This window comes from Malus domestica, chromosome 01 (assembly GCF_042453785.1).
Source record: "Malus domestica chromosome 01, GDT2T_hap1".
Lineage (NCBI taxonomy): Eukaryota > Viridiplantae > Streptophyta > Magnoliopsida > Rosales > Rosaceae > Malus > Malus domestica.
The window spans coordinates 706146-725382 of NC_091661.1; the positions used below are offsets into that span (position 1 = coordinate 706146).

Consider the following 19237-nt stretch of genomic DNA (forward strand, 5'->3'; position numbering starts at 1 on the left):
CGTTGCCATTTGATGTATAAGAGTCATCCATACATCGATTCATTTGTCCTGAAAGGTTTCTTCCAAAGATTGACTTTCAGGGCATATTTCCAACACTAGCTTGCTTGCAGAGTCCTCTCATTCAACTATGACCTTTTTGCCAACCTCAAAGTCAACAACTTTTACTCCTTACACCCCAAGTCTTGCTACCCTACCTAAGTCAACCACATATTTTCCTAAAGGAGATCCTTTCTTATCCCAACACTTTTACTCAAATGGGACACTATCCACAATTTCCAGCCTTATGTGACTCTTCATCAGTAACAATCCACAGCCACCACCCCCTGCCTTTTTTTCATGAATCTAAATGCTACTCCCGTCACGGAAGTTCTGTCCCCTTTTGGGCTGACCATATCCACCATTACCCAAAGTCTTTTGTTGGGAAATTTGGGAAGCCACCTTTGGATCCTATGCCTATCAAGAATGCTCAAAAGAGAGAGGTCCCTACTTTTGAGGCAGAATCGGGTACAAAAAAGTAGAAAAAATTACTCCTGGAGAATCAGCTATCTCCCTCCTTAGTGCACGAAACCAAGCTTTCTAAGAGTGCAAGACTGGCTACTTATGCTCATGCTCGTGGTCATCTTAACCCATGTTGGGGCCCGGTGGGTCTTTCTCGTATGGCAACAACTAAATGGGCTACCTCAGTTGAAGATTCAAATGATATAGATACTACTGCTTCCTCTCCCCACTCACCGGATGGGTTTGACAGCACTGCTCTCAAGGGTGTGGAGAACCCCATCATTCTCTAGGGCATTGGTGGCTGGCCTGATGCAGCCACGAGGGATAAGTGATCTACCTAGCTTAGAACTTTCAAGGGATTATGCAAGACTTGACAGTGGATGCTCTTCATGAGGAATTACGTGTAAATAAGCCCTTGGTTGTTTTTTTTTATCTGAAATAAAATGTAAGAATGTAGTCCAAAAAAGTGGGACGTTCCTTGGGTTTTTGTAATTCCTTCTTTGTTCATACAGTAGGTAGGTCTGGTGGGTTATGCCTTTGGTGGAAAGATGATACTACCATCCAAATCCTCTATGCCAATAATTATGTCATCAATACATGCATCCAAGAGAAGTTAGCGTCTACTCCTATCCATATTTCATGGTTTTGTGGTCCTCCTCAAAACCATCAAAAAATCTCTTTTTGGGAGCAAGTCGGCACCTCCCTTTCAGATCTTGGCTTGCCTTGGCTTTGTGCTGGTGATTTTAATGAACTACTGTGGGCACATGAAAAAAAAAGATGGACGGAAATGAGATCATGGCCGTACCCAATACTAAAAGCACTTCATGCACCATAAAGCTCTTATTGACCTTGAGTATTGCGGTCTAATTTTCACCTGGGAAAGAAATTGGGATGAATGGGGGAAGATTAAGGAAAGGTTGGATCGAGCAATTGCTAATCTCTTGTGGATGGAATGTTCGCCAAACACGGTGATATCCCACGACCCTTTAATTGGCTCCGATCATCAGACCTTAATTATTCAATCAGCTCTTGTTGTTGCTCTTAGTCCCTATCCTTTCTCCCTTGAAGCTTTTTGGCTTAGGAATTATGGGTTTCTAAGTGTTGTAAAAGAAGCTAGGAATGAAAATATAAATAATTCATTTGGGTATGCTTAGTCTAATAATTTATTTCATTGTTCTCGTCTGTTGTCATCTTGGAGCAAAACAATCTCTAACAACAAGACAAGAATAGATAGGCTGTTCAAAGTTCTCAAAGATAATGACCATCAGCCTCATGTCGGCACTAAACGTAAGGTTCACTTAGCATCCACCAGAAAGCTAGAGGAAGTTTGGAGAAATGAATAACTCTATTGGCTCCAGAGGTCGCGTATTAACTGGCTGCGTGATGGAGATAAAAACACTACCTTTTTCCATTACTCAATGATCCAGTGCTGCCAAAGAAATCGTATTCTGAAGCTTAAAGACTCTGACGATATCTGGTTGGAAGAAGATGGTTAGATTAGAAAACACATTGATGCCTACTTTAAGACTCTCCATCTGAGCCATAAGATCTCAATCATGCCCTTGCGAGTCTCAAGCAGGTGATCACTCCTCAAATTAATGCCAATCTTCTTATGCCCTTCACCCTGGAGGAGATCAAATCAGCAGTGTTTCAAATGGGGGGTCTTAAAGCAGTGGGTCCTGATGGTTTCCATGGAAATTTTTACCACTCTTGTTGGGAGATTGTTATATAATTATCTCTCAGGCCATCTCTGAATTTTCCTCTAGTGGAAATCTCTATTAGGAGATGAAACATACCAATATTGTCCTTATCCCCAAGGTGGAAGTACCTGAGTCCATCTCTCAATTCTGTCCCATCAACCTCTATTGTGTACAAGATCTTTTCCATGTTGATGCCAAATCGTTTAAAGACCTATCTCCCAGGTCTCATATCTCACCACCACAGTGCTTTCGTCTAGGATGTCATATTAAAGACAATATTTTTGTTGCTCATAAGGCTTTCCATTATCTGAAGTAAAAAAAAAATCAAACTGGGATTTTGAGTTGGGTTTTAAAGTTGATATGAACAAGGCCTACGATCAGGTAGAGTGGGACATTCTTCAATTGGGATTTCAGGCAAGATGGGTTTCTATGGTTATGACTTGTGTCAAAACGGTTTCATTTTCTGTCACTTTCAATGGCAAGTATAGGGAGAAGTTTATTCCTTCTAGAGGAATGCGTCAGGGTGACCCCTTATCTCTTTACCTATTTCTCTTCATCACCGAGGCTCTTTCATCCCTGATTTCTGATCATTGCGAGGTTGGTGCTTTGTCTGGTATTTCTCTTGCCCTTTCTTGCCCGATGCTCTCCCACTTTTCTCTCGCTTTTCTTCATTAAGGCTAATCAGGATAATTGCAATGCTCTTTTGAGAATTTTGGATTTGTACAATGTATCGTCTGGCCAAAGTATTAATCTTCAGAAATCTTCCATTTTCTTCTCGACAAATACTCTCCAGACTGTCATCAATGATGATTGTACTTTATTTAATATTCCTTAAACCTCAAACCCGAGGAAATATCTTGGCTTGCCTACTGTGTGGGGGCTATCTAAAAAATAGGCTCTCTCTTTTGTTAAATAGCGGATCGCTCACAAGATTCCGAGTTGGAAATTGGCATCATTATCTTTGGTTGGTCATGAAGTTTTAATTAAAGTTGTTGCCATGGCCATTCCTACTTATCCTATGAACTGTTTAGTGTTCCCGACCACCTTCTGTCATGATATTAATGCCCTTCTGACCCACTTTTGCTAGGGTCAGAGGGAGAATAAGCATAAGATTCACTGGCAAAAATGGCTGGCTATTTGTGCCTCAAAGTTTGTCGGTAGTCTTGGTTTCCGAAACCTTATAGACTACAATACTACCCTCTTAGCTAAGTAGTTTTGGCAACTCATGGCTGAACCTTCTGCTTTCTGGGGTTGTATTTTGCAGGGTCCCTATTTTCCTTCAGGGGACGCTTTGAATGCCTCCAAGAGAGGTCGTGCATCTTGGGCCTGGAGCAGTCTCTTGGAAGGTCAGGCTCTTATTATCAAAAGGGCCATATGGCAAATTGGTTATGGGATACGTGTCTGCATTTAGCAAGACAAATGGGTTACAAGCACACCTGATGGTTTGTTCCACCAGACTTGTCATGTCCCAGAACGAGGCCACGGCTAGAGATATTATTTCAGTGACATCATTCTTAGAACATGGGGACTATACGCAATCTCATTCCTCTTATGGAATCTGCGGCTATTGAGAGTATCATTCTTGGAGATCTTTCCTACCCTGATCATCTTATTTGGTTGTGGTCCCTCAATGGTGACTATTCTGTTAAATCAGGTTATGCCTTTGGTCATGCTATTACCTTGTGTAATCAGCCCTTATCTACCAATAATGCTGGTCAATCCCTGTCTGTGGAGTTTACCTTCTAGAAACTTATTTGGGGAATGGAAACACTCCCTAAAATCAAGTTATTTTTTTGGAGGATTGCAAACAATTGTCTCCTGGCCATAGAGAGTCTCTATTACCATTGGGTTTGGAATAATCCCATTTGTCCCATTTGTAAGAATGAGCCTGAAACTGTTGAGCATATGTTATTCCTTTGCTTGTGGACTTCTATGGTTTGGTTCGCATCTGGGCTGAACTATCACATCGATCGTCAATCTATCAATTCATTTGATTGATGGTTGTTAGTTCTCTCTTTAGTGGTGAATGGCTTGGGTATGACTTTACCTAAAGTATTATCTTTTGTCTCTTTCCTTTGCTTGGAAATCTGGAAGGCTAGATGCCATGCAAGTTTTAATAATGTTCTCCCCTATCCATATAAAACCATGAAATTAGCAACAGAAGCTAGCAACGAATTCATCAAAGTTCCTATGGTTCCTTCTTCTCCTCAAGCTAACCTGCTGCATCCTCCACGTTAGGCCCCTCACCTGCCAAATATTGTTAAGATCAATTGTGATGCCTCGTGGTCAAAGGCTTCTTCATGCTTGGGTCTTAAAGTGGTGGTAAAAGATGCATTTGGGAAGTTAATCACAGGTAAAGGAGCCAAGGGTATGACTGCCTCCCCTTTGGAAGTTGAGGCTAAATGTGCCTTTCTTGCCATGGAATTGGCAGTGCAAAATAACTTTTCCAAGGTGATTTTTGAATCTGATTATGCAACATTGGTTCAGAGTATCAATGACTCCTTTCTTCACTCTCGATGGGCCACTTTCCCTATCTTCAACCAAATTGGCAATTTTAGTCTCCGGTTCCAGTTCCTTCGTTGGTCTTGGATCCCTTGCCAAGCAAATTCTATAGCCAACTGGGTTGCATCGCAATGTAAAAGAGGGATGTGTCCAGAAGTCTGGGTGACCAGACCCCCATCCGCTTTCATCCATATTTTATCTAATGACGGTCTACCGTGTCCACATCAGGCCTTGGGTCTTGGTGTTCAGGGAAGGCGACTGAAGCTTCACTTCAAGTCATGCTATCCTTCCTTGTTCATGTGGTGGGCGACTTGCCTTGGTTTTTTTATTCCTTTTTGTTTGTTTTCTAGCCTTAGTTTGTTGTCTTGGCCTTGTATTTGCTCTGGAGCTTTGCCTCCCTTTCAATAAATTTCTTGTTGACCTAAAAAAGAAAGGAGCAATCTTTTAGAAAAATTATCATAATAATTTTAAATAGTGGATCCATGAAGGACAACCACAAGAGTTGGGAGAAAAATATAATTGATTTAGAACATTCTAAAATTGTGTTCCCATTTCCCAACGTAGGATTGATTATTTAAATGAATATTTATAATATGGGAATATCGGTACACATTGTGTCCATTCTAATTTTCTAAATGAGAATGATGGCTCTCTAATTATTTGTTTGGTGACATTTAGACAAGTATGTATAGGTTTATTTTAAAAGAGTTTACAAATCTTATTCATTTAGAATTTTGAACAAGTCTATGAAAATCCAAAGTGTATGAATTTAATAATGAAGGAATTTAAAAAGTGATGATTTTCGATGGATTTGAAGGGTTTTATAGTGTATTTTAAGAAGTAACAAATCCAACATTTTTATCAGATTTTGAGGGAATTGCAGTTTGTAAAAATTATCATGTTGATGAATAATTTGATGTCTAACTCACAATTCATGGAAGCTCAAATTTCTCACCTACAAGTAACGAAATATACTGCTAGTGTTGGGACCCAAATTAAACAGTTGGGCCTGTCCAAGGCCCAACATCTTATTTAACACATGACTGTTGTTGGGTATTTATTTTTAACGGAAATGAACAGTGACCGACCCGAAGGTTTGAAGGAACTTTTGACGTGATAACAATGGGCGACAAGACTGCTCTATTTTCATACTGAAAGAGATTAGTCAACCGAGTTTTGCAAAAGAAAAATGCTTTTTAATGGCAAAATTTGTAAATCCAAGAGGATCAAAGCTCAAGTATCCAAGTGGGAGCTCATTCTCTGACAAATATCCCATCAATCACATGGGTGAAAGGGAATGAATTGAGTTACAAAGGCTTAATTCTGAAGGAAGAAATAATCTATTAAAGGCATCAAAATAAATAGAGAAAATAACACTCAACTCAACACAAAAAGACTTCTAAAAGCTTTGCAACCTACTTTTTGATTATTCCTTATGTAGTTTAAATATTCCTTTGTATTTATAGCTCTGATACTTACCTTTGTAGTATCAATTTCCTATATTAAAGCCTCGTACCAGAACATTGCTTGCAAATGCAAGAACTTGCCTGACAGACATTGTAACTTGCCAAAATAGGTTTAAAACTTTGCGTGACTACTTGTGTTTATGATTTATTGACATTTAGTGTTATTTACTGCCATTTCACTAACATTCCTTGAGTATTTGCAAGCACTATTCTTTCAGTTCTCATTTCATTTCATTCTACCTTGCTTTATGTCTTTCTTTTTCTTACAAGGAATGCAAACTGAGTTGGATCATTACTGATCAGTTTCTGATTTTGGCATTCAATAGAATAGAAATATAAAAGTCCTTATCTTCAAGGCATAGAAAAGAACTTAAATATGGATTTAACCCCTCCATAGGAACAATCTTTTGAGAAGAATGCCAGTTTACTTGTGGCATGAGCAAATGACCTATATATACAACACTTAAAACTAAACAATCTGTTGGTTTTGGTTAGCAGTGGCACGTCTAAAAATAACTTTATTTGTAAGAGATCCTAAAAGTCTACTCAACGCTTGACTAAGACACCTTCAAACTAATGAGAGTTCATCACTCACACAGACATAGGGGAGAGTTGTGTGTGGATCTCGCAGCCAACAACTAGACTATAATTGTAAGCTGCAATTTTGTGTCTAACATTCCATTGTTTTAAGGGTAATACTAGAGGAACCAAATTTCTAAAACAAATTTTGTAAACCAAATAATGTGGATTCTGATGATTGAATTATTACTTAAGTATTGCTTAATGTGCTTATTTACTATTGGTGACATTTCATTTAATTTGAAATTTTGGTTTAAATTTTTGTGTCGCTAGCATTATCCTTGTTTTAAAGATCATGAAAAAAATGCATTAAAAACCTCATTAAGAAATTAGGGCTATCCAACCCCAGAACCCTGGAGGGACTTGGGTGAGCTTTTTAATTTTGGCGCGCTTTTTAATTTTAATTTTTTAAATTTTCGCCATTTCCCCATATTTTTTTTTCGAAAAAATCATCAAATATTAAAGGGAACAATTGATGAGTAATCGTACCCTCCCTCTCCAGAAAAGTCGATCCCTGAACATGGCGACATGGCACATGTGCTCGGATGCCGGCAACAATTACCGGTGGTACCCGGACCCCAAACCCGAAGTCATAAACGGTGTCGTTTATCGTCCTAGTGAGAGTGATAGGAGCAGCAGCAGCCGGGTGCCGTCCATGGGGGATGTGTTGCTGCAAGGATGTTCTAAGCTGGCGGAGGCTGAGATTCGAAATCAGGTTGTTGAGGGAGGTGGCGTTGGGATGTTCCGCAACGGATTCGGAAAGCCCGTCGCCGTCAAACAATCTTCATTAGCCAAAGCATCTTCGTTGCTTCTTGGCTCCCAAATCGCAACACCCTCAGGTCCAGGCACGCTCACACTCTGCTCAGTTTCCATTTCAATTTCAGTTTCAATTTCAATTTTGATACCATTTTCTATGCAACCTCACGATTTAGGATTTAGGATTCAGGGGAAATATGAGAAATTGATTAAATTAGGAAATTTTTGGGATTATAATTATTTGGGGCAAATTTGTTTCTAAGTTCAAGGTGGGTGCGCAGGCCAAGTGCAAGCTACGATTATGAATAACAGAAGTGGATGTGGAGGCGGAGGTGCAGGTGGAGGCGGAGGATGTGTAGGTGGTTTATCTAATTCCCTTTTCCACACTGGATCCGGTAAAATGGTTAATATATCCCCCGACAGTCTTGTCAGGGCGAAGACATTGCTTGGATTCCAAGACGATGACAATGCTCCCACCAAGATTGTGGGTTTTGGTTTTAACAGTGCTGCCCTGGTTGCAGGGACTCCTTTAATTATGAATAAGACTGTTTCACTGCAAACTAGATTTCAGAATGATCCTGAAAGGCTTAATTTAACTCCTGATAAAGTTAAACCTTCATCAATCAAGTTCCATACAGCAGGAGGTAGATCTATATCTGTTTCTACTGATGCAATACAACGTGCAAGGAGTCTACTTGGTGACCCAGAGTTGGGAAATTTCTTCAATGAGGCCAATGCAGGTGACTTGGGTTTCGCATTTTCTAAAGGTAGTCCACATGATAACCGCACTCCCATTTCCCACCAGAAGAAGATTAACAACTTTTTAACCAATACTTCTCCATCTCCACTGCAACCATTGCCTAATCAATTGCGGTCGTCTGCTATAAGTTCGGGTACTAACCTGATTACTCAATTCGATGGTGTTAGCAATGAAACTGCTTCTAGGTCAAACAGTAAGTTAGCTTATCGGCAGAATCCCCTTAGCAAGACCCACAATACAGTAGAAAACAATTGTTGGGCAAATGGTATTGATTTGAGGACTAATCATGTTGGAATGCCACCAGCCACGCCATTGTTTGATATTTCAAATGCTGTTGGCACACCAGCTACGAATAATACACAGATGACTGGTTTAAAGAGGAGGTTGGGAAGAAGTTCTATTTCTCCATTCAAGGCTTCTCCATCTCCACTGCAACCATTGTCTAATCAATTGTGGTCGTCAACTATAAGTTCGGGTACTAACCTCATTACCCAATTCGATGGTGTTAGCAATGAAACTGCTTCTAGGTCAAACAGTGAGTTACCTTATCGGCAGAATCCCCTTAGCAGGACCCACAATACAGTAGAAAACAATTGTTTGGCAAATGGTATTGGTTTGAGGACTAATCATGCTGGAAAGCCGCCAGCCAAGCCATTGGTTGATATTTCAAATACTGTTGGCACCACTGCTATGAATACTAAACAGATCACTGGTGTAAAGAGGAGGTTGGGAAGAAGTTCTATTTCTCCATTCAAGAAGCCTCGCACAAACTCCTCCACTCCATTGCCTAGGAATGTTCCCCTTGTTCCTAATGGTAAAGTTTACTAATCTCCTACGACAACAACTCTGATTATTATATTGGTTACTAAATGTTATGCTATTCATTAAGCTACTGTTCCATCAGGTGTGTCTACATTGTCCTCTGATCATTCATGTTCCAAAAGAAGGGTTTCTACACGATATCCTTCACCCGTGACTAGAATGTATGTGAAGAAATACTTTGGAATGCCGCGACCTGACCAGAACATGGTATGGGGATTAATAATTCTGTTAATTATCTCAACAGATTATCTATACCTTGGCAATGATACCGTTTTATGCACCAAATTTAGTTGGAGTGTTTATCAGATCCAGTGAGAAGAATCACCGCAACTAATGCGGAAAAGTATACGTTTCTTGATGAGTCTGGCTTAAACTGCATAGGAGCAGAAGCTTTTGTCCACATGCTGGCCTGTTATGGAGCTTCAATGCAATATACCTCCAGAGAGTAAATATTTCTGTCCTTAGATAATTTTCTTCGGCATTTCCAGATAGAAAAGAAATTAGAAGGAAAAAAATGGAGTTCATTTCTCTTTAGCTTGCACACATAATATTGAGATTATTGACGTATACAAAGTTTGGACAGAATTCATCAGTGAAACCTTAAATGCACTACATACTGAAAGTTGAAAAACTGCGTAGGACTCACTCACATCTCAAAGTTGTACATACAACTGGCATGATAGTATAGGTTGCTTGTGTTATCATCTTGGATTTGTTTGCATTGTGTGCAACTTGTTGAATTTCATCAGTACCATGTATGCCAATGTTCTGTATCTTAGTTATTTCTAAACCACGTACCTGACGTTTTGTTGAGCATTCTTTAATTATTCCTCTATCAAGGTGGGTCACAAATCATTACAAGTGGGTTGTCTGGAAACTGGCTTGCTATGAGAGATATTATCCAGCTAAATCGTTTGGAAAATTCTTGACAGTCTCCAATGTACTCGAGGAATTGAAGTATAGGTATCCATACTGATAAGTTTGTAATAATATAATCATACAGTTTACCCTTGGGGCTTTTTGGGAATCCACAATATCAATATGCACCTTATTTGGACAGATATGAAAGAGAAGTGAATCATGGTCACCGGTCTGCAATTAAGAAGATTCTGGAAGGAGATGCATCACCTTCTTCACCGGTGGTTCTATGCATTTCAGCTATTTGCTCAAATTGTGACCCAAATATGGAGACTAGCTCTGGAGCTGAAAATAGTAGTGCTGCGAAAGTCGAGCTTACTGATGGTTGGTAAGTAATTACCTTCATACACTTGTATTGTATAAAAAGATGGCATGTAAGATTATGTTGTCTTACAGGTATTCAGTGGATGCTGTTCTCGATGCACTCCTGTCAAAGCAGCTTGCTAGCGGAAAATTGTTTGTTGGACAGAAGCTTCGGGTAACTAATATGTTGCTCTAATTTTTGGTGCATCTTATTTAAGAACTAAACCATTCTGTTCAGATTTCTGCTTGCTTATAGTTTATTATGTCTTATGAAGATCTGGGGAGCAGCACTCAGTGGCTGGGCTGGGCCTGTTTCACCCCTCGAGGTTCTCAATGCTTTTGCAATTTTCCTGAAGTGAAAGTTCTAAAACTTTAAATCTTGTTGTTATAGCAATTCTCAGGTTTGCTTCTGCTTCAGGTTTCAAGACAAGTCTCTTTACGGCTGCACATAAACGGAACATATAGAGCTCATTGGGCTGATCAATTGGGATTTTGTAAGAAGCCTTTGGCATACATAATGTTTTGTTATATTGTCTTCCTGTGCTTGATTCTCATATTTATTCCTATAGGTAAAGGTGTTTGTGCTCCCTTAGCATTTAAGTGTGCCAAGAGTGGTGGAGGTCCAGTCCCTTGCACTCTTGTAGGAGTCAAACGGATATACCCTGTTCTTTACAAGGAGAGGTAATGTGGAATATTTTATAGTTACTTGAGATGATACTGTATGTCCTCTTCTGAATTATGAAATTAATCACTGTTCTTTACTTTCCTTCTAGGTTAAGTAATGGAAGATCTATTGTAAGATCTGAGAGGTTGGAGACCCAAATGGTGGAATCACACCAACAGAGGTGTCTTTTCCGATAATTTCCTTTTAGATAGTATTCATACATCATGTTTCCTTATTCATTCAAAATCTAGAATTTGTTAGCTGGTCTTTAAAATATTCTCCTGTCTAGTTGCTCTTGATTTATTTTTTCTTAGCCTCAAGTATGCTAAAAGGGTTCCTATTTTGTCACATATGGGTCTTGGTTTGCTGGAAGCTACATGATGGTTCTGGATAATTTGGGCCTTTTATAGCTTAGGAGAAACTATTAAATGAAATTACATGATTATTTATGATATGCTGTACTAGATGGTGCAGGAATGCATGAGCTTAGTTGGGAGAACTTAATATGCTGAAATGGATGACTGGCTTTCCTAATAAGCAACGAATAAATAGAAAGTGCTTTTGATGAAAAGTTACTTTTATAGTTTAGGAGAAACTATTAAATGAAATTACATGATTATTTATGATATGCTGTACTCGATGGTGCAGGAATGCATGAGCTTAGTTGGGAGGATTAAATATGCTGAAATGGATGACTGGCTTTCCTAATAAGCAACGAATAATTAGAATGCTTTTGATGAAAAGTTAAAATATGATCTTGGGAGTGGGAATATTATTCTTATAAGAATTGTCAATTGTTATAACTCATAAACATCCCAAGAATGGTCTTATTGCACAAAGGGTGATTTTTCTTTCATCAACAGCCTTAATACAATTTTGGTTAAATTATTGAGTGAAAGTAGAGTATGATTCCACAAGATGTAAGGGTAGTGATGAGGAATATAAATATTAAGGATTACTAATTCTTTAGATTTAAACTCATGGGGTTGCTATTCTTCAGAACTAATAATTTTGTGTACATATATACTGAGAACTTGAATTCATTTCATATCAAATAAACTTACACTTCCGTAGATTAAAGGACACTCATATTTTCTCATTCTACAATCCATATATAAAAATAGCAATCCATATTTCAACCAATTTTACAACAAGAAGTATTATTCCACATTCACAGTAGATATTTAGTGATATATGAACATAAGTGAAGTTTTATCTTAGGTTCATAAAAAATAATTTGCTTTTGGTGTTATATCAGCAATTTTCCAAAGCAATGCATTAGACCTTTGATGTAAAAAAGTGGGAGTTGAGAACATTTGAAATATGAACATATTTGAAGTTTTATCTTAAAATTCATTCTAAAAAATGATTTCCCTTTGGGTGTTACATCACAGCTGACCCCACTTAGTGGGATAAGGCTTGGTGGTTGTCGATGTTATATCAGCAATTTTCAAAAGTGATGAGTTGGAACTTTGATTTAAAATGTGGGGGTTGAGTACACTACGCACACACTCTCTCTCTCTCTCTAAACATACTCTCTGGCAATACTATTCCTATGTGCTGTGGTTGATATTTCTCTTGAGTGTAGGCGCTCTAATGTTATAGAAGGCGTTATCTCTGAGTTCCAAAGAGGATTAGAACATTCGCATTTGTGTAATGATAGCGATGATGAAGGAGCAAAACTCTTGAAGATACTACAGACAGCAGCTGAACCTGAAATTTTAATGGCAGAAATGAGTGCAGAACAGTTGAAATCTTTTACCAAATATCAAGCAAAGCTAGAGGTGGGTTTGAAATATTTTGTTTGAATTTAAGTCTGGTGTAGAATGAGATTTTAATCAAGGAAGGTTTGGATTTAGGCCATCAAACAGTCGGACATGGAGAAATCAATTCTGAAAGCACTGGAAGATGCCGGCTTAAGTGAGAGGGAAGTCACGCCATTCATGAGAGTGAGGGTGGTTGGACTAACAAGAAAATTATACCAAGGGAAAGACTGTTCCAAAGAAGGCTTAATAACAATCTGGAACCCATCTGAGAAACAGGTGAATCCAAGTGTGTAATGGATCCTCTTTTAATAGCTATTCTGTTGATCACTTTTCTCTGTCTCTGCTGCCTCTCTTATCCCTTGTTTGTTTATCAAACATAAATGACGAATATGCTCCACTGAATTTATTCATTGAATGTTACAATGCTACTTATGAGCATCATCAAGTTTATTTTCTGGTAGAGCAGAACTCTGAGCTGGTCGAGGGATGTGCATATAGCATTTCTGGACTTATACCAACAAGTTCTGATGGAGATATTTTAAAATTGCTGGCAAGAGGATCAACAACAAAATGGCAGCCTTTATCTCAGCAGGCAATAAACTACTTCGAGTAAGTATTATTTATGTAGTTTATTTTTCTTTATATTCTTGTTACTTCTTTTACTAAAGGGGTCAGATCCACCTCAGGCCATTTTTCAGTCCTCGCGAATCAGTCTTATTGTCAGATTTGGGTAAAGTTCCTCTCTCCAGGTTATTCCTAAACTAAGCCTATGCTTTTTCTACTGATTTTTCTGCTTTTCTCCAGAGAAAAGTAATGTGGAATTAGTTGATTTAGTTTATTTTTTGGGTTGTGGGGGGTTGTTATGCAGCGAATTTGATATTGCTGCATCCGTTGTGTTTGTGGGAGAGGCTTATATAGCTGCTCAGCAGAAGAAACAGTGGGTGTTTGTAACAGACGGCTCCAAATCTGAATTAAAGTCGGAAGGATTATGTGATTCTCTACTTGCAATCTGCTTCTCTTCACCATACATTGACAATGTTTCAAATGCTCCTATAAACTATAACCTCACAGGATCTACGGTATGCAATGTATCTTCTTAGTTATTTTCAGAACATCACTGATTCAAATCATTGTGTGAAGCACGACTAGTATCTAGAAATGGAATATGAAGGTGGCTTTTTTGGTTTCTTTTAATCCTACGTTTGAATAGATCTGATGTTGACTGAAATCTATATAAATCTATATAGACAGTTAGATGCCTGAATGCTTATGTCTGAATGAAATGTAGGAAGTAGTTATAACTCATTACTGTATCTCCAATAGGCCTATGTGGTTTTCATCTTTAGACATCGAGTCGTGGGGTTACTGTCATACTAAAATTGGCATCACCATTTACCACTCTCTTGTTTTAAATTTCCTGTTTGCAGGTTGGGTTTTGTAATCTGACCAAGAGAGAAAAGGATGAAATGAATTGCCTTTGGGTAGCTGAAGCTACAGAAAATTCAGCTTACTTTTTAACTTTTGACAATCCACGTTGTTCTCATCTCAAAGATGCTGCTGCCTCTAGTGAAAGATGGAAAAGGATGTCTATCCTGGTCCGGATTTTGAAACCTAGTTGCAGTTAATCGTACTATCTGTGTCATTCTCTACTGAGTACTGATCGGTTTTCTTTCATGACGCAGACTATCAATAGGCTAAAGGAGAGGGTTCTATTTATTATTGGGGCAAGTAAATGATAGGTGGTGAAAGTAGCTGATTTCAGTTATTTGCAGTGTAAGTCTCTTGATGTACATGTACCGCTCTTCATTGACATTGATGAGGGGCGATATCATCAACTTCACAATATAGTTTGTGCTAGCTTCTCTCGCTTAAATGCTTTTGAAGATTGATGTCCGACTGATTTCCTTTTCCACAGGTTTTGGTCATCAACATCCAAATCTAATAGGCACAAGTTTCGTCTGGGAAGTAACTGTTAAAAGCATGAATGCTGGGAAGGTTGCACCTAACTTTGTACGCCATTTTTGAGGTGTTGTTACTCTTGCTCTCATATGGTGACCGTTTTCTTGGTGACCAAGACATTACCCAAATGGGATGTGTATGCGGGACTCGTGAGACATGATATTACGGATACAAACATGTAAATATTTTTGTGATGCAAAAGCATTTTTAATTATTTTAAAAGCATTTCACACGAGCATTAGCTCAAACAAACTCATCTTGTTGATCGCGTTACAAATGCTTTTGGATGACTGATTGCACGGTGAGTATATACATTAACACTTTAGATGGGATATATCTTAGCAACTAAAGATCCCTTGAGAATCTGAGATCATCCCCAAATTCTACTCATGAATTAGATCATCTCAGATCACCACCCCTTGTACAAGGTTTGTTAATGTGTATTTAATGTGTATATATACACACATTAACAAACCTTGTAAGGGGGTGGAAACCACACTTTGTTAAAGTACAAGGGGTGGAAATCTTGTGTGTGTGTGTGTAGATACTAAATTTTCCCCCAGTTAAGAAATAGTGTAGTACCAATGTTTAGTTTCAGAAATAGTCAGTCTTCAGTTTAAGAAATAGTCAGTACCAATGTTTAGTTCATAAATAGTGATAGTATCTGTGTTCAATTTTTAGAAATAGTTAGTGTTCATTTTAAGAAATAGTGTAGCACCCGTGTTCAGTTTTAGAAATAATTAGTTTACGAAATAGTTAGTTTCGAAAATAGTAAGATTCAAAAATACACTAAAACTACAAATTTTCGACTACTTATCCCTTATTCGGCCATCAATCCCCATACTTTATCTTAGCTCCTGCACTCAATTCCATAAATATTTTTCTTGATCGATTCTTGTACTAGTGTAGTGAGTTTCCCAAGCGAAAAACCCAAGAGTTTCTTATAAACAATCAAAATGCCAATTTTTCCCATAATCCCACTATTGGGCTAAGGAAGCCACCTATGAGAAAAACACGAGTCGTCCTTTGTCAAAAAGACAACAATTTGGTGATCTAGATATTCAACACATTGGCGAAGTAACTTAATATAACACTACTCCTAAGCTGGAAGATCTACCACCTATTGAGGTTGTGGATGTTTCAAATGATAAGCTTGTTGGATTTATTCCAATGTAAATCAACCTTAAATGGTCTACAACATATAATAGGAATGTAATATTGGAGATTAATATAGATATTGTGATTTGATTTCTGATGAGTTGATATTATACTATTTATTTTGCTCTAATCTTAGTAATAATTTATTGGTTATTATGTGTGAATTTTGATACTTTGAATTATATTTCTAATGTAGGACATTTGACTTTCTCTGGAACAAAAAGTGAACAACAAATGAATTTTGGAGTAATTCCAATTGAAGGATGTTCGCGAGTCTTTAAAGATGATTGTATCAAAGTTTCAGATTTGTCTACTTAGCCGTTTGACTGTGGCGATGAAATAAAGGCCCAACGCGCAGCTTTCCCAGATTGACGTTTCTGGACGTTTTGAGTATTTTAGAGGTCAAGAGGGCATATTTTGAGAAAAATTCCTTCTGAGAATTTGTAGGGGACGACTTCAGCTTTCAAAAGATACATTTTGGGACCAAATCGGAGTTGATTTGGTTGGTCAAAAGTCTGATTTTCTGAGAAGTCTGAATTTTAGATCAAATAGGAAACCTTTTTATTTTCTGTTTTATTATTTAATTATGTTTCCTAGTTTTACTCTAAGACTTTTTAGGGTTTTATTTTGTATTAGTATAAATAAGATATTTAGCCATTAGGGGAAAAAGGAGAAAAAGCACGCACACTTTAGAGAGCTTTTGGATTCAAGTTTATTTTCATGGTGTTTTCTATCCTTTTATTTTTAATAATATTTCGTTTTATGATTGCTAGTAACTAAATTCCGTTTGCTAGGGCGAGGCCACGAGCCTTAGCAAGAATATGTAGTTTCTTTTCAATTTGCTTATGATATTATGCATGCAAGTTTGAATTATTAATCACCAGTTTATAATGTCTAATTGTCTTAATGCTTAGCTACCATTAGGATCTTTAGAAAAGTAATTTGATGCAATTTTGGTCGGAGGTCGGTCCTTGAAATTGACGAAGATTTCTTGTGGTTAATCTATGCAAGTTCACTTAGGATGAATACCACATCTTAAGGGTTGTATGGTTTTTCAAAAGGTTTCATAAAGATTAATGAGTCATGCATGTTTAAATTTGATCTGAATACTACAGATGGGTTGCATGTTTGATATACACTCTATGTTGGGGGTCCAAGTAGGCATATTTTAGGAAAACCTAACCTTCAAAATATGCATGTCTAATTCATAAGTAATTGGAAAAACTATATAGGATTGTTAAAGTGACGGCGGAACCTTAGGCTTTTACAATTTAATTTTAAAAAATTATTTTATTTTATCACTTTATTTAATTATTTTCTATTAAATTCGTTTTTATTATTTTAAATCATAAGATCAACTTTTTAATTAAGATTTGATCTAACATAGACTATTCATTCAATCCCTGTGGAGAATGACCTTGCTAGAGCCATCTATACTACAATTACCTTGTGCTCTTGCAAGTATTTTAGTATTTTTATCCCTACTTTTGCAGGTGGTAAAAATACCTATCAATTTCCTAAATATATCAATCTTATTTCAGGTGTCTTGTAATACAAGTAAGATTGATGAAGTCCTTGACTTTATGTGATTATGATACCAAACTGATGGGCTAAAAAAGTGGAATTTGGGAGTCCTTTATAGACGGAACCTTAATGCCTTAGCCAGTATAATTATTATGGTCCCTGCAAACCCTAGATACACAACAAACGCTTCCCATAAAGTAGTTGTATCCGGCTAGGTACTTTGTAGGAGACTTTGGTATTGTCACAACATTCATCCTCTCCGCTTGGTCTCCAATGACTATCGTCTTGTGATTAGGTTAACCAACTCCTTGTTTTGTGTTTTAATTATATAACCATAAGGTCTACAAAGCTGCCTTGCCGAATTTCATCTCCTCCAAGTGAAGAATCAGCTGAATCTCGACCTCCTCAAATAGCTCAACCTTAGATTCCTTAAGAGCTATGAACTTAATCCCCACTTCAAGCATTGTCATCTTATCCAAATACTATAAGCAAAGAAAGTGGTTCTGTTTGGGCCCAAAATACTGGTTTGGGCTGAGTTTAGAATTGTTCTCGGCCCAGAAACGTTGCTCAGGGGCTGGCCGTGTCCTTTCACGATGGGGTAGTTGAATCCTGATACAATAAGGATTCTCAGCAGGATGAGGATGAAGGAAATTTTGTGAAAAACATGTTCATTTCAATAACATCTATAGCATGCAATTAACAAATTAAAGGCGGAATCATGCTTGCATGCACTCAAAACAAAACATTACCCATTAAATTCAAAGCCTAGTAGATTGGTGAACCTTGACTCAACTTAAAACAACATTTGTTAGTTGAGAAATTATACCTTTGTAGATTCCTCTTTGCATAAGCAAAGGCTAATCACCCAAAGAGAGGGCCTTCATTCCTTGCATCTTAGATCTATGGATTTGGATGGATGAAATGGTTCTCCCAGTTCCCAAAATTGAGAACCTCTAAGTCTCTTCACCAAGGTTAGATTGGAGAAGAAATGAGTGACCTTGGAGTAGTAGGATTGCTAGCTAAACCCTCCAAGGAGGCCGGCCACTTTAGAGAGAAAGGAGAGCTTATGTTCTCATCCTTTCCCCAAAAGAAAACCCTAAATGAATTTTGGCTATAAAGTCATATTTATACCTTTATTCATTGGAGTGGCAAACTTGTAATTAAGTCCAAAACCCACTCCTTTAACAAAATGGCCGGCCATAGGGTTTCATTGGGCTTTTAAGGCATTTGTGAATTATTTGTCATTAAGTTGTCATACAACTTAAGTCAATGGGCTTGACGTTCGAAGCCCATTGGGCCTTGAGGCCCAAAACTATCCCGAGGTCTTTAACGAACTTATTCGTTTGATTAATTAACATATTAATTAATCCTTGCCATAAATAATTAAACCATTTAATTATTCTTACTCATCTCCGTTGTTTCTTCAATCTCTACCTTACACGGTGTACGATCCATTAGGTTCCTTTTAGCGTGGCAGTGGGCGATTAAAACCATTTCAAATTGATTGTGAATTGAAACTTACTTTCAATTCTCCCTTTAGTGATTATACACGTTTAGGGCTTCCACAAACCATGAGTGACACCTAGCAGTATATCATGGTTACCCAAGCTAATCAGAAGAGGTGGAGAACCTATTCAGTTTAGGATTACAAATGCAATACGGTCTTTCTCTAATACAATACTCTTGACCACATTGTTTGGTTTGATAATTTATTCATGTCTACTATCCAATGTGATTCGTGTGCTTATATGATTACCTTGAATGTGATTTGGAACGACTTCCTAAATCTCATTCATACTCTGGCCAGAGATTCTCAATCATATCATAGAGTATTCTCCCCCAAACGGTTTGAAGGTTAGAGA

General features: G+C 37.7%; 1 protein-coding gene across 2 annotated transcripts; it reads left to right on the forward strand.

The window, feature by feature from the left end:
* The first annotated feature begins 7186 nt into the window (after positions 1 to 7186).
* On the forward strand, positions 7187 to 14945 carry LOC103427770 (protein BREAST CANCER SUSCEPTIBILITY 2 homolog B-like). 2 transcript variants are annotated; one of them, XM_008366172.4, is made up of 19 exons: positions 7194 to 7584; positions 7783 to 9075; positions 9166 to 9290; positions 9374 to 9528; positions 9924 to 10046; positions 10144 to 10329; positions 10398 to 10479; positions 10580 to 10630; positions 10723 to 10798; positions 10874 to 10985; positions 11078 to 11149; positions 12557 to 12752; positions 12828 to 13010; positions 13201 to 13343; positions 13421 to 13483; positions 13603 to 13813; positions 14162 to 14329; positions 14417 to 14507; positions 14650 to 14945. In XM_008366172.4, exons 1-18 carry the CDS (start codon positions 7221 to 7223, stop codon positions 14468 to 14470), a joined length of 3657 nt encoding a protein of 1218 aa, XP_008364394.2. In that variant the 5' UTR covers positions 7194 to 7220; the 3' UTR covers positions 14471 to 14507; positions 14650 to 14945. The 2 variants fall into 2 exon arrangements, with proteins under 2 accessions (XP_070678313.1, XP_008364394.2); XM_070822212.1 differs by lacking the exons at positions 13421 to 13483; positions 13603 to 13813; positions 14162 to 14329; positions 14417 to 14507; positions 14650 to 14945 and having other exon boundaries at positions 7187 to 7584; positions 12828 to 13020; positions 13201 to 13338.
* The last annotated feature ends 4292 nt before the right edge of the window (positions 14946 to 19237 follow it).

Coding starts and splice junctions, on each gene's coding strand:
- LOC103427770 (XM_008366172.4), top strand. CDS start 7,221: ATGAGTAATCGTACCCTCCCTCTCCAGAAAAGTCGATCCCTGAACATG. Junction 10,330..10,397: donor GTCGAGCTTACTGATGGTTG/GTAAGTAATTAC, acceptor GTTGTCTTACAG/GTATTCAGTGGATGCTGTTC. Junction 13,344..13,420: donor CAGGCAATAAACTACTTCGA/GTAAGTATTATT, acceptor GATCCACCTCAG/GCCATTTTTCAGTCCTCGCG.